The sequence below is a fragment of the Microcaecilia unicolor genome, chromosome 3 (genome assembly GCF_901765095.1).
Source record: "Microcaecilia unicolor chromosome 3, aMicUni1.1, whole genome shotgun sequence".
NCBI lineage: Eukaryota > Metazoa > Chordata > Amphibia > Gymnophiona > Siphonopidae > Microcaecilia > Microcaecilia unicolor.
In genome coordinates, this window is record NC_044033.1 from 276,535,102 (window position 1) to 276,550,092 (window position 14,991).

The window sequence follows — 14,991 nt, forward strand, 5'->3', positions numbered from 1 at the left end:
TTATTTTAAAACCAGTAAAGTCTCCGTACTCTTGAAACAATTCCAATAGGGCTCCTAGCAACCTCTTGGGTTCTGTGAGATGTACTAATAGGTCATCCGCGAATGCAGATATTTTAAAGTCAACAGAACCCCAGGTAACCCCCACTATCTCCGGGTGGGACTCAATCTCTCGTATTAATGGGTCTAAGGACAATACAAATAATAGCGGCGAGAGAGGACACCCTTGCCTCACTCCCCTCCTTATCGAAAACGGTTGCGACCCTACCCCATTTATCCACATATACGCTTGGGGATCCGAGTAGAGAGCCCCCACCGCCTTCCTAAAAAAATCCCCAATACCTACTTTCTGCAATACTCTAAATATGAAGTGCCATACCACCCGGTCAAAGGCCTTCTCCGCGTCAAAACTTATTAGCAGAGAAGGCCTTTGCTGCTCCTTCACTTTCTCCAAGGAAGCAATAAGAGCTCTGATATTACCCACCGCCGCTCTACCTTTCACAAACCCAACTTGTGGAGAGGCCACCAAGTCCGGTAGTACTCGGGCCAACCTATTTGCCAGAATTTTTGCATACAGTTTGGCATCACAGTTTAGTAGGGAGATCGGTCTATATGATCCCATGTCCCCTGGATCCTTGCCAGGCTTAGGCAGGACAATAACTTTGGCTAGTCTAAAAGTCTCTGGAATCTTGGCGGTACTAGCCATAGAGTTAAATAGATTTAATAACGGTAAAGTCACCTGTTCCTGTAAAATCTTATAAAAAGCTATACTAAAGCCATCGGGTCCTGGTGCCTTATGTATCTCACTCTGTTGCAGGGCCAACATTAGCTCTCCTTCCTCAATAGGGGCGTCTAAGATCTCCCCCTGTTTCGTTGATATCCGTGGCATGTCAATGTTTTCCAAAAACAATGTGCTGTCTGGTATTACCCCCGATGGCTCCCCATACAGGTCCGCATAGTATCTGCGGAAACTCTCTACTATGTCTTCTTCCCGTCTAACTACTGTGCCATCCTGTCGCTTTACTTGTAGTAAACGAGTCATCCCTTTTTTCCCTTTAGCCAATCGGCTCAGCAATGTTCCTGCCTTGTTCCCATACTGGAACAACTGGTATTTGTAGTACATTATAGACTTCTTAGCCCGCTCATGTAGGAGCTCATTTAAATCTCTCTGGGTTGTCAAATATATTAACTTCTGTTCTTCTGTTTGTGTAGCCCCATATTTCTGCCTGTGTGTACGGACCTCTTTTTCTAAGCGTAATATTTCTTTATCTCTTCGCTTCCGTGTCCACGCCCTATAGTTAATAATTTCTCCTCTCAGGACTGCCTTTGCTGTTTCCCAGTACAGCCCGTATTGGTCTTTATGTTCTTTGTTATTGTATTCATAATCTTTCCACTTGCTCTGTAACATTTCCCGGAATTTCGCATCTTTATACAGCTCAAATGGAAAGGTCCACCCTCTATACCCACTCCAGTCCCCTCTCAATTCCAACCTTGTCCATATGGGGGAGTGATCCGAGATTTCACTCGGACCAATTTCTGCCTCCACTATTTTGGCAAAAAGAGGACGTGATATAAGTATATAATCTATTCTAGATAGTGAAGAGTGTGCCCGAGATAAATGAGTATAATCCCTACAGCCTGGGTGTAGCACCCTCCAAGCGTCCACCAATTCCAATGTAGAGCACAAGAATGGTAGCCCCCTTTGATAATGCCGAGGCCCCAATCCTCCCTTGCTAGTCTTATCCAGCTCTGGGTCATATACCATGTTAAAGTCTCCTCCCAGCACCACATTTCCCATCTGATATGGAGTCAACAGGTCCACCAGCTCTCTATAGAAACTTTTTTCATATACATTCGGTGCATATATATTACAAAGAACGTAAGGAGTTCCCCCCATCTCCATCTCTATCAGGACATATCTACCCATTGCACTCCTCTTAACCGCTTTTATAGATATTGACAGCCCCTTTCGAATTAGTATCAATACTCCCGCCTTTTTATTATGTGCAGGAGCGCCCACTACCGCGCCCACCCAGCCCTGCTGAAATTTATCATGCTCTTGTGTTGTCAGATGTGTTTCCTGAAGAAACACTATATCGGCCGCCTGGCGTTGCAAAGCCTGCAAAATTTTTTTCCGTTTTATGGGCGAAGAAACTCCCCCTACATTCCATGATAACAATTTAACTGACCCCATCACTCCACTGCATCCATTTCCATTGTCTCAGCCTTTTCCTGTTAATCAGAGGGCGTACCTCCCAGCCCTTAGGCACCCCTCTCTTCATCCAAAATAACCACCCCTGCCGTTCTCCAGCGCGCGTTTCCAGTAATGAAAAAGAAACATTAAAATAATAGTCCATAAACCAAATAAATCTCAAATGAAAAAAACAATTTGAAGGACCCCTTCTCCTCTACCCATTGTTCCCTCTCCCCCTCCCTCCCCCCTCCCTCTCCCTCTTCCAAACTTTACACATTGTGTTCTCTAAGAACCAGACACGTTAGCGCCCTGCCCCTCCCCCCTGCAGCTTCCTCTTTATCGAAATGTTCAGGTCCCACTCCCCTAAGCCCTGTTATTTTACCAACTCTCTACTCCCACTAACATATTCGGGGGGACCTCTTACACACACCATTCAAAGTACAACATTTTTATCTTGAAAACTCCCTCCCCCCTTAAACATATTTGAAGCGTCCCTTTCCAATTAACCTGCACTTGTAATCTCAATCCTATCTCTTAATATAACTTATTATGCATATTTAACTTTTTACTGCCCCACAAATCCCCAACTCATATGGAACTTAAACCATTATATTAAGTGTAACTGAAAGCTTTAAATGGGCAGCTGTTGAGAACAGATCAGAATATAGCAGACCGTTTTGGCCAGTTTTACGAGGCCCTATACGCTAGACCGGAAGATGAGGGGCTGAATGCTGAAATGTTCTTAGATTCTGTAGAGTTACCCAAGTTGTCCCCTCGACAGTTGCAGAGGTTAAATAGCCCAATTGTAGAGGGAGAACTTATGCTAGCATTGCAACAAAGTGCCTCTCATAAAGCACCGGGTCCGGATGGCTATCGTATGGAGTTTTATAAGCAGTTTTATGAAAATTTTAAGAGACCGCTTTTGGCCTTGTTTAATTCTATAGTAGCGGAACGGACTGTGCCGGATACGATGAAGGTAGCTCAGATTGTAGTTATCCCGAAGGCTGGTAAGGATCTGGCAGACCCCAGATCGTATAGACCAATCTCCCTTCTTAACGTGGATGCCAAATTGTATGCTAAGATACTGGCAAATAGGTTGGCTCAGGTACTCCCAGATTTGGTAGAAGAGGCTCAAGTGGGATTCGTGAGGGGGAGGACAGCGGTTCGGAATATCCGTGCTATACTGGCCTCCCTAGAGACTGTGAAATATAAGCGTTTGGCTTCTCTGTTAATCAGCTTTGATGCAGAGAAAGCTTTTGACAGGGTGAGATGGCCCTATTTGTTTGAGACTTTGAAGCAATATGGTATCCAGGGGTTCTTTTTAGACGCGATTCAGGAGTTGTATCTGGAACCTTTGGCATATGTCTGGGTAAATGGGGTTCGCTCCCGCTCATTTAACATCTTTCGAGGTACCAGGCAGGGGTGTCCGCTTTCTCCTCTACTGTTTGTGTTGTCTTTAGATCCCCTGGTTAGAGCGATACAAACCCATCCAGAGATTAAGGGAGTACCGATGGGTGTCTCGCAATTCTTGCTGTCGGCTTTTGCAGATGACTTACTGGTGCACTTGACACAACCTTCCCAGTCACTCCCGGCTTTGTTAGAACTCTTTCAAGAATATGGCGATTATGCAGGGTTCAAGCTCAATTATACGAAATCTTTGGCACTGGCCTCCTCAGAGGAGCAGAGGGGGGAGTGGGGGCAAACCTTTCCGCTCCGGTGGGCGAAGGGTTCATTTTGTTATCTGGGTGTTTGGCTGTCCATAAACTCAGTTGATATTTATCGATTAAATGTGAATAGACTGTTAAGCGCTACGGAGACACGGCTGAATAAATGGGTGAACTTGCCCCTCACACTCTATGGGCGCATTCAACTGTTTCGGATGGTGGAATTCCCCAAGTGGCTTTATTGTTTGAGGTTATTGCCCGTTCTTATATACCAACGAGACTTTAAAGTGCTATACCGTCTGCTTCGCCGGTATTGTTGGGGAGGGAAAAAGGCCAAACTACCATTACCTCTGTTGATGGGCCACTGGAAAGCGGGAGGACTGGGATTGCCAGACTTGAAACGGTATAATAGGGCATGTCTATTGAGACATTTTGTAGACTGGTTTTTTGACCGAGAAGATTATACACCTCGAAGAATAGAGGGTCAGTTCTTTGCCCCTTGTCATTTTTATTTTCTGCTACAGGCGCCTAGAGCTCATGTTCCAGAACATCTGCAGAAGAGCTTGTTGCTGACATCTTTGCGGACTCTTTGGAAAGATCTGATGGACATTTGGGGCCTGCAAAAAACCACATCGGATATGTTACCCATTTGTGGAAACTTACTTTTTAAGCCTGGGATGGATAATATGATATTTCAAGTTTGGGGGCACTTGGGCATTAGTCGCCTGGAGCACCTTTTAACTAAACAAGGGACGCTGTTAACTTTGGGAGCTTTAGGTATCGGTTATGATATGAACAACATTTTTGCCTATAAACAAATAACACACTATGTGAGGTCCTTAGATTCGGAGGCTTTGAGATCCAGACATTGTCATCGGCTGAGGCAATTTTTGGAAGGAGGGGGATCGGCTTTCAGTCTCGAAGTTGTATAAGTTGTTGGGGAAACTGCCACTTATGAAGGACAGAGAGTTAATAGGAATGCACTGGGCTCGAGACTTAGCTAGGCCGGGATTGTCCTTGGACTTTGATATATTGACTTCTTGGATTCCGGAGATGACCGGTAATGTGGGCCTCCGTGAATGTCAATACCGAATTCTTCACAGAGCATACCTCACAAAAGCTCAGCTTTTTCAGATGGGTGGGGTGGAAGACCCTTTGTGTTAAAAAGTGTGGGAGGTTGCCAGGATCTCTATTCCATTGTTTGTGGGAATGTTTTCGGGTACAGCATTTTTGGATCGCGGTCTTGCAATATTTGTCCTTTTTGCTGGGCTCTAAAATTGTCTGCTCTCCGATGGGAATACTGCTGGATAAATATGAGGTCTTTGTCTTACAGAGCACATCCGGGAGGCACCTGGTTCGTAAGGCCTGTTTGGTTGGTAAAAGGTTGCTACTCTGTCAATGGGTGGGCAGTTCTCTCCAGGATTTCTGGCACTGGAGAAATAGATTTCATGAGCTGATGCTTTGTGAACGCCGGGGAGTAAGAGGCTCCTCTAGTAGGAGGAATACTTTCTTGGACATTTGGGGCCCATACATTCAGTCACTATATACGAGAGGGAGAAGTCTGGTACTAAATTCCCTTTGATTCTGAGGGGGGTGGACATAGACTACAGAGTGGTTAATTTCTGGAAGATACCTTAGTGGGGATTGGAAGGGTGGAGGAAAGAGGGCGGGATACAGTACAGGGGAGGAGAGGAGTCTGAAGGGTGGGTAAATGACAGTGGTACTACAAAGATGCGATGTGTCTCTCTTGTTTGGGGGTGATAAATTGTTGATTGGCAGAATTACAATACAGTAGGGTGGAGAAGAAATGAAGCTCAGTAAAGCAATGCAGTAACAAACAACGACCACAGAATGTTGTCAGTAGTTTATGTTTTATTTCAAACTTTGTTGAACAATACCTAGGTTGCTATCCGATACCAGTGCTTTTTTTTGTAGAAAAAAAGGTGCCGGTACTCATTGTGGGTGGGGTCACCACACATGGCACCGCCCCTATTATAGCCACACCCACCTTAGCCACACCCATTATACCAGCCATGGTGCATATAAACAGACATCATTGAAAATATTATACTAGTATAGGAGAAAAAATAATGTGATTTTTTTTCATTATAAATAATTTCTGTAAGCTGTTACAGCTCCAGTATACCCAGTGCAAAATAAGACAAATTCCAAATACTAAAATGAAAATAAAATGATTTTTTTCTACCTTTGTTGTCTGGTGACTTTGTTTTTCTATCCATATTGGTCCCAGTCTCTGATTCTGCTGCTCTCTATCTGTTCTCTTAACTCCGTTTCCAGGGCTTCCTTTCCATTTATTTCTTTACTTTCCTCCTTTCTTCTTCTTTTGTTGCCCTGCATCCATAAGTAAAAGCTGGGTCCTCCTCCATGGAATTGACTGGAGGAGGTATAACATGGATCCAGCTTTTGCCTATTTTCTCCATCCATGTGCAGTTTTTCTCCTCTCTTCCCTTTCCCTCATCTCCATCCATGCGCATCTTCTTTTTTCTTTCCTCCCCTCCATTCATGTCCAGCACTTCTCCTCTCTCTTTCCCTCCATCCATGTCCAGCATTTCTCATCTCTCTTCCCTCCTCTGTATCCATATAAAGCAATAATTCTCTCCCCCCTCTCCTCCATCCAAGTCAGCATTTCTCCTCTCTCCTAGCCAACTCCTCCATCCATCCATGTCCAGCAATTCTCCTCTATCTCCTGCTCTCCTCTCCATCCATTTCTAGCATTTCTCCTCTCTCCCCTCTCATCCATGTCCAGCAATTCTTTCTTCCCTGTCCTCCCCTCCCTGTCCAGCGATTCTCCTCTCTCCTCTCCATGTCCAGCAATTCTCTCTTCCCTGTCCTCCCCTCCCCGTCCAGCGATTCTCCTCTCTCCCCTCCATGTCCAGAAATTCTCTCTTCCCTGTCCTCCCCTCCCCGTCCAGCGATTCTCCTCTCTCCCCTCCATGTCCAGAAATTCTATCTTCCCTGCCCTCCCCTCCATGTCCAGCAATTATCTCATCCCTTCCCTCCCATCCCATGTCCAGCAATTCTCTCTCCCCTGCCCTTCCCATGTCCAGCAATTCTCTCTCCCTTGCCCTTCCCTCCCATCCCATGTCCAGCAATTCTCTCTCCCCTGCCCTTCCCATGTCCAGCAATTCTCTCTCCCTTGCCCTTCCCTCCCATCCCATCCCATGTCCAGCAATTCCCTCTCCTCTGCCCTTCCCTCCCATCCCATGTCCAGCAATTCTCTCTCCCCTGCCCTTCTCTCCCATGTCCAGCAATTCTCTCTCCCCTGCCCTTCCCTCCCATCCCATGTCCAGCAATTCTCTCTTCCCTGCCCTTTCCATGTCCAGCAATTCATTCTCTCTTGCCCTTCCCTCCCATGTCCAGCAATTCTCTCTCCCCTGCCCTTCCCATGTCCAGCAATTCTCTCTCCCTGCCCTTCCCTCCCATCCCATGTCCAGCAATTCTCTCTCCTCTGCCCTTCCCATGTCCAGCAATTCTCTCTCCCTTGCCCTTCCCTCCCATCCCATGTCCAGCAATTCTCTCTCCCCTGCCCTTCCCATGTCCAGCAATTCTCTCTCCCTTGCCCTCCCCTCCCATCCCATCCCATGTCCAGCAATTCTCTCTCCTCTGCCCTTCCCTCCCATCCCATGTCCAGCAATTCTCTCTCCCCTGCCCTTCCCATGTCCAGCAATTCTCTCTCCCCCTGCCCTTCCCATGTCCAGCAATTCTCTCTCCTCTGCCCTTCCCTCCCATCCCATGTCCAGCAATTCTCTCTCCCCTGCCCTTCCCTCCCATCCCATGTCCAGCAATTCTCTCTTCCCTGCCCTTCCCATGTCCAGCAATTCTCTCTCCTCTGCCCTTCCCTCCCATCCCATTGATTTCCAGCAATTCTCTCTCCCCTGCCCTTCCCATGTCCAGCAATTCTCTCTCCCCTGCCCTTCCCTCCCATCCCATGTCCAGCAATTCTCTCTCCCCTGCCCTTACCTCCCATCCCATGTCCAGCAATTCTCTCTTCCCTGCCCTTCCCATGTCCAGCAATTCTCTCTCCTCTGCCCTTCCCTCCCATCCCATTGATTTCCAGCAATTCTCTCTCCCCTGCCCTTCCCATGTCCAGGAATTCTCTCTCCTCTGCCCTTCCCTCCCATCCCATTGATTTCCAGCAATTCTCTCTCCCCTGCCCTCCCATGTCCAGCAATTCTCTCTCCCTTGCCCTTCCCTCCCAGCCTATCCCATGTCCAGCAATTCTCTCTCCCCTGCCCTTCCCATGTCCAGCAATTCTCTCTCCTCTGCCCTTCCCTCCCATCCCATTGATTTCCAGCAATTCTCTCTCCCCTGCCCTTCCCATGTCCAGCAATTCTCTCTCCCTTGCCCTTCCCTCCCAGCCCATCCCATGTCCAGCAATTCTCTCTCCCCTGCCCTTCCCATGTCCAGCAATTCTCTCTCCTCTGCCCTTCCCTCCCATCCCATTGATTTCCAGCAATTCTCTCTCCCCTGCCCTTCCCATGTCCAGCAATTCTCTCCCCTGCCCTTCCCTCCCATCCCATGTCCAGCAATTCTCTCTTCCCTGCCCTTCCCATGTCCAGCAATTCTCTCTCCTCTGCCCTTCCCTCCCATCCCATTGATTTCCAGCAATTCTCTCTCCCCTGCCCTTCCCATGTCCAGCAATTCTCTCTCCCTTGCCCTTCCCTCCCAGCCCATCCCATGTCCAGCAATTCTCTCTCCCCTGCCCTTCCCATGTCCAGCAATTCTCTCTCCTCTGCCCTTCCCTCCCATCCCATTGATTTCCAGCAATTCTCTCTCCCCTGCCCTTCCCATGTCCAGAAATTCTCTCTCCCCTGCCCTCCCCTCCCATTACTTCCAGCGATTCTCCGCCTCTCTCCTGCCCTCCCATCGACGTGCAGCGATTTTTCCGTCCCTCCCCTGCCCTCACCTCTCCCATATCCAGCGATTCTTCGTCCCTCAGCGTCCTCCTTCACTGCCTGCCAGCCAGCGTCCGGACTCAGAAGCGAACGGTGCAGGCAGCGATTGGCTGGCAGCGTCGTAGCTTCCCTCTGCATGTCCCGCCTACAACTTCCTGTTTACGCATAGGCGGGACTTGCAGAGGGAAGCTACGACGCTGCCAGCCAATCGCTGCCTGCACCGTTCGCTTCTCAGTCCGACTGGCTGGCAGGCAGTGAAGGAGGACGCTGAGGGACGAAGAATCGCTGGATATGAGAGAGGTGAGGGCAGGGGAGGGACGGAAAAATCGCTGCACGTCGATGGGAGGGCAGGAGAGAGGCGGAGAATCGCTGGAAGTAATGGGAGGGGAGGGGAGGGGAGGAGGAGAAAAAGGTGCCGGTACGCCATACCGTTGCGTACCGGCACAAAAAAAGCACTGTCCGATACATTTGTTGAATTTAATATGTAGGTTTCTTAACAACGGTTATGCAAGGAACTTCTGCATATAAATGACAATGCTAACAAATAAATTAGTAACAAGGGAAAAAAAGGGGGGGGTTATGGAGAACTGGAGGGGGGGGAGAAAACGATGATGATAGAGGTTCAGCTGTATTAGTACAGGTTTGACTTGTTTATTACCAGATTTATACTGATTGGTATGGAAATGTTCAACATGATTTATTTTTTAAATACATATTTTATGACTGATTTATTTTTTAAATATATATTTTATGATTAATTTTGACATTTTTAATATATATTTTTTATTTTTTGTTATTGTTAGTCATCTTCGCTGTTTTGTTTCTTGTTGATTTCCTTGCGAAGACTGGTTTCTTCTGTTTTTTATACAACATGTGCATTCATCAATAAAAAGTGTTTACCCTTTAAGTTAGTCCAATAAAAAAGGTATCATCTTATTTTCTTTTCTATGTTTTATTTTATTCTATTTCTATTGACCGATCACCTTATAAACCATATAATTATACCTGCTTTGTCACCCTCTGATCAGCCATCCATCTCTCCCTGTTTCTCACCCCCATCTCTACCCCCCCCCCCCAAAAAAAAAAAAAACTGTCATTGGAATGCTTTTAAGGTTTACTTATATATTCTGATAATTTGTCATCATTTTCTCATTTCTAACCTGAGGAAGGTGGTGTAGCCTTTGAAACCTAGTCAAAAATATATTAAATTAATCCAATAAAGGTATCATCTTACCTTCTTTTGTTTGTTTAATATTTATGCCCTGTAGAAAGTGGTTGCTATCCAGCCACTAAGTTCAAAAAGGAATGCATCATTAAAATCATAACCAACAGTTCAATGGTAAGTGCAAAAAAGTTATTATGCACAAGCTCCACAGCATTACAACAAATAGGGATTAAAACAGCAGGTAACAGCAGGTGGCAGCCTCTGGTGCCTAATTATATCAGGCTGCTCTTACCAGTACAGTGCAGAGAGAAGGAAACTGATCTACTTACAGGCAAGGAGAAAGGTCAACATTTTCTGCATTAAACATCAAAACAATGCTGTAGTGACACCAATCACTATGCCAAAAACCTCCCCGAGATGTAAAATACTTTACTGGGCCTCAGACCTTCTGACAAGCAAACTGTTTACCATGAGTCTCTCCAACTAGGGCAGTGATGGGCAACCTTTTGAGCTTGGTGTGTCAAAATTCGCCAAAAAACCGAGCATAACTCGGGTGGTGTGTCACTGCGAGAAAAAAACCATAATTTCGCGATGTTTATAGTTTAAATAACAAAAATGTATAATTGTAATATATAACTGTATTTAATAAACCAACAACTAATTATTTAACTTACCTGCTTAGTGACTTTTTTGTTCATCTGTCAGTCGGTTTCTTTTGTTGGTCTTGATATTATTTAACTTGTGTGGGGTGCCGTGAACTAAGATAAGTGAGGGGGAGGGGGAATTCTTTAATTAATCTGCCTATTAGTGACTTTTTTGTTGCTGAATTTCATTGGCTAAATCTTCAATTGAAGGTTGGTATTTTGTACACTTCAAGCTCAAGCAAGCGCTACTAACTTCATCTGTCAATCTGTTTCTTTTGTTGGTTTTGATATTATTTAACGCTGAGAATAAGGTTTCACAAAAGTACGTAGAGGGAAAAATTGTGAGTAAAGCCATTGCTATATTTTTCAGGGTGCTAAAAGCGTCTGGTAATCGGTTCCAAGCACTCCAAATTTCCTGTTCGTAGTGGCACTCCTCTTGATTCTACAAGCGGCACCTTTCCAGATTCTCAAGCTTTGACCTCAAGTCGACAAACACCTGAGCCCAGATGCTGTCTTGAAATTCTACAAGTTGCATCTCCAAATCATCAATTTGCACCCATTGGAAACCATTTAATTCCAAACTACTGTAGACTACTACATCAGGATACTTAATTATTTTCATGGTCTGTTCTAGGCTTCTAAACTGATTAAATCTATCACTGAACTGGTCAAGTAACGAGTCTAAAACATGCTGGTACTTTATATGCAAGGGTTCCATTTCATTTTGTATAGCTGCACTGGCCTTCTCAAAATACTTTGTTACTTGAGGAAAATACTTATAAGTTTTAGTTTCTACATCTCACTTGAAAATTTTAAGTTTACTTTCAAAAGCTTTCATGTATCCAAACATAACGTCAATACTTTTGCCAAAACCTTGTAACTTTAAGTTCAGTTCATTAATATGAACAGAGAGATCTGTAAAAAACATCAGGGTGTTGACCCACTTATCATCATTGAGCTGAAGAAAGTTTCCCAGATCCTTATCCTCAAGAAATACCTTAATTTCTTCAAAGCACTCCACAAAGCGCTCAAGAACTTTGCCTCGGCTCAGCCATCTTACATTATTGTACATCAGCAGTCCACTGTAGGTGGAATCAACCTCAAGTAAAAGTGCAGAAAATTCTCGCTTGTGAAGGGGGCGAGCAGCTATTAAATTAACTATTTTTGTAACAACTGACATTAAGTTGTTTAAGTCTGTGAATCCTGCCTTGGCACATAAAGCCTCCTGATGGATAATACAATGAAAAGGCACAATCGGATGTCCAATAGCTTCCGTAAACAATTTGACAAATTCAACTTTTTTCCCCACCATGTTTGGTGCCCCGTCTGTCGTCACTGACACAACTTTAGAGATATCAATGCTTAGGTCACGGAATGTTTGTATAACAACCTTACATATTTCGCTTCCTGATGTACTTGTTGGCACTGATACTAACTTTATCAACTCTTCTCTCATTGTGAGACCATCAGAATATCGACCAATAATGGCCAACTGAGCATGTGATGTGACATCAGTAGTTTCATCAAGAGAGATCGAAAAATATTTACAATTACTTATGTCTCTCTTTAATTGATGTTGTACGTTTGTGTTCAGTCTCATTATTCGGTCTTTTATGATATTTCTACTGAGTGGTAACTCAGATATTCTCTTAATAATTGCATCTTTATTCTGCATATCGTGAAATAGAACTGGTGCACATCTTAGGAGAGTTTCTTTAATAAATTCTCCCTCACTGAGTGCTTTTCCATGCTGAGCTATGGAGTGAGCAATGCTCAAACTTGCAGATGTTAAATTTGTAGAACCTTTTACAAATGTAAGGATGGAATTAGATTGGCTCTTATAAAAGTGTAGCTGCCTGGAAATGTATTCCTTCCTTTCATCCTCACTTTTTTTCAAGAGCTGGGAAAGATTAGTTTCAAAATGTCTATTTATATTCCACGTTCTGCTTACTACCGTTTCAGTACATAGAACGCAAAATGATCTGCCATTTTTTTCTATAATGCCATACATCTCGGTCCATGTCTCTTGAAAGGGTCGGCTACTGCTACTACCATTTCCTTTACTTAACCTTGGTTTTTTATTTTTTGGGTTCTCCATCAGGGGGGCAGTGACAGAAGATAGAATTATAGATAGCCTGTTAGCCCTGCAGGCAATTAGGGGTTAACTAGCCTAACTGACCACCTTATGTAAATTAAGATGGCTGCCGCTATTTCTAATGGCGGGAAACGGCACCCATAGCACATGCCCTCGCCTCTCCCAGCCTCCCCCTCACCTATCTCAGTAATGATGGTCAATTAGAAATCCACGACACCCCAGAACAGTAGATTGGATGATGGTTGCTGTGGTTATGTGGTTGCTGGTAATGGCGATCAGAGATGCGTCCCCCACGGCATTCCACTGCTCTCTGCTCCGCCGGCCGGAAGTGAGGTCAAAGATCCCCTAACGGCCGTGCAGGAGGCGGGGCAGAGGGAGCAGCAGGGAGGGAACGAGCGGAGGACTCGGAGGGAGCCAATAGGAGTGCACACGACACCCCCCCCCCCCAGCGGGTAAACATGCACCGGGGGGGGGGGGGGGGAGGTCGCGCTGCACCTGGGGGGGGAGCGCATCGGCGATCCGCCCCGGGTGTCAGCAAGGAATGCCGCTGCTTCTCTGTATGCGGCCACATGCGGCCGCGTGTCACCGAAAATGGCTACGCGTGTCATAGGTTCGCCATCAGGGAACTAGGGGGTCAGTGCTGGGGAGGGAGTAAATGCTACATCTAGTAGAACTATAAAAATAAGTAGTAGGTGGTACACTGGAAAAAGTGGGGCTAAAAAAAATCTTATTTTAAAAAAATATTTGTAATTTTCAAGGTTTACAACGCTATAAACGAGCATAGATGAAAGCGGAGCTTTAAGTTAAAAAGAAGATGAATTTTTAGCAACTAGGTGTTATATTCGCTAGTGAGATATCCATACCTTCATATACTGTTTCGTTTTCAGGGCACTCAGTAACTCTTGCAGCATAGCCGAGTAAGTAAATTCGGCAGCTATTTCCAGGTCCTAGGAACAGAGTCACAAGATGAAATTGAATGTTCAATTAAAGTGGAAAAAAAAAGAAGCCGCAACACAAACAAGCAATAAGAGAGGGGAAAAAAAGGACTAATGTACCTTTCTGAGCATTTTAGCAAAGCCCAAAGCTTTGGAGGCCCTCTCCCTCGCTTCGTGAAAAAGCTCTTTCAGTGCACGACTGGTCTCGATCACAGATCTCCTAGAGAAACATGGACAAGGAATCAATATAAATGCAAGATGCAAAACATGGAAGAAGGGTAAACCTACATTACAGTGAAGCGTCAGTGAATTTATAGATCGCTTACATGAAGGGTTTTATTTTGTTTTTGTTTTTTTACACCACACTTGAAGTCCCTATCTATAAAACTGGGATTCTCAACCCAGTCCTCAGGACACACCAAGCTAGTAGGACTTTCAGGATATCCACAATGAATCTGCATGTGACAGATCTGCATACAATGGAGGTACTGCATGCAAATCTATCTCATGTATATTCATTGTGGGAGCCCTGAAAAAATGACTGTCCAGGAATGTGCCAGACTGGTTTGAGAACCACTTATATAGAGATACTGTGCACTTCATTTAAGTGCACGTTGGATAAGTGCATGCTCTGTTTAACTGCATGCCGTACTTCAGTCCCGTTTTTGGCACCATCAATTTCTATGGGGACATACTTCGGTTTAGCGCACCACTGATAAGTGCAAGATTCGCTTATATGCATGGTTTAAGACCGCTTCTCTGCAGGAAAGACTCCGCATAAGCGCACGAACGGAATATGGAAGCCGATTGGCGTGTGACAATCAACAAGATTTCAAATTTACCGCCCCTTTAACTGCCACAGGCAGAAGAAGCGAAAGAATGTTGTTAGAGTGTACACTGGGGTCGTCATCGCGGCGGAACTAAGACTTTAACACTGGCTGAACAAATAGAAGTTCTTAAAAAATTAGAAAACAAAGTCAACCATCTATTGCTAAAGAATATGGTGTCAATCCCAGTCAAATTTCACGTGTCTTGAAGCAGAAAGACCAGCCTATGGAAGACTGGCAAATCAATACAAATCCATAACGGAAACGAAAACAGGTGGGAAAGACTGAGGAGGTAGAAGATGCTCTTCTTCGGTGGTTTTTCAAGTCAGGAGCAGACAGTTTCCTGTCAGTGGTCCACTGCTTATGGAGAAAACTAACCAACTATCTGCAAGTCTTGAACTAACTGAATTCAAAGCCACAGTTGGATGTTTGGAAAGATGAAAGGAGAGGAACAGCATAAAATTTAAGAAACAGCATGGTGAGAAAAAAGACGCTGATGACTTTGGTGCTGAAAATTGGGTTCTTTCAGTTCTTCCTACCATCTTGAACGAGTT

General features: G+C 45.0%; 1 protein-coding gene across 1 annotated transcript in view; it reads right to left on the reverse strand.

Annotated features, from left to right (window-relative positions):
* Nucleotides 1-14,991, reverse strand: part of MAP3K4 (mitogen-activated protein kinase kinase kinase 4) — a 540,168-nt gene that overhangs the window by 247,113 nt on the left and 278,064 nt on the right. Inside the window, 2 exon segments of the mRNA XM_030198101.1 lie at nucleotides 13,539-13,622; nucleotides 13,731-13,830. Of these exon segments, the coding sequence (XP_030053961.1) occupies nucleotides 13,539-13,622; nucleotides 13,731-13,830 (184 nt within the window).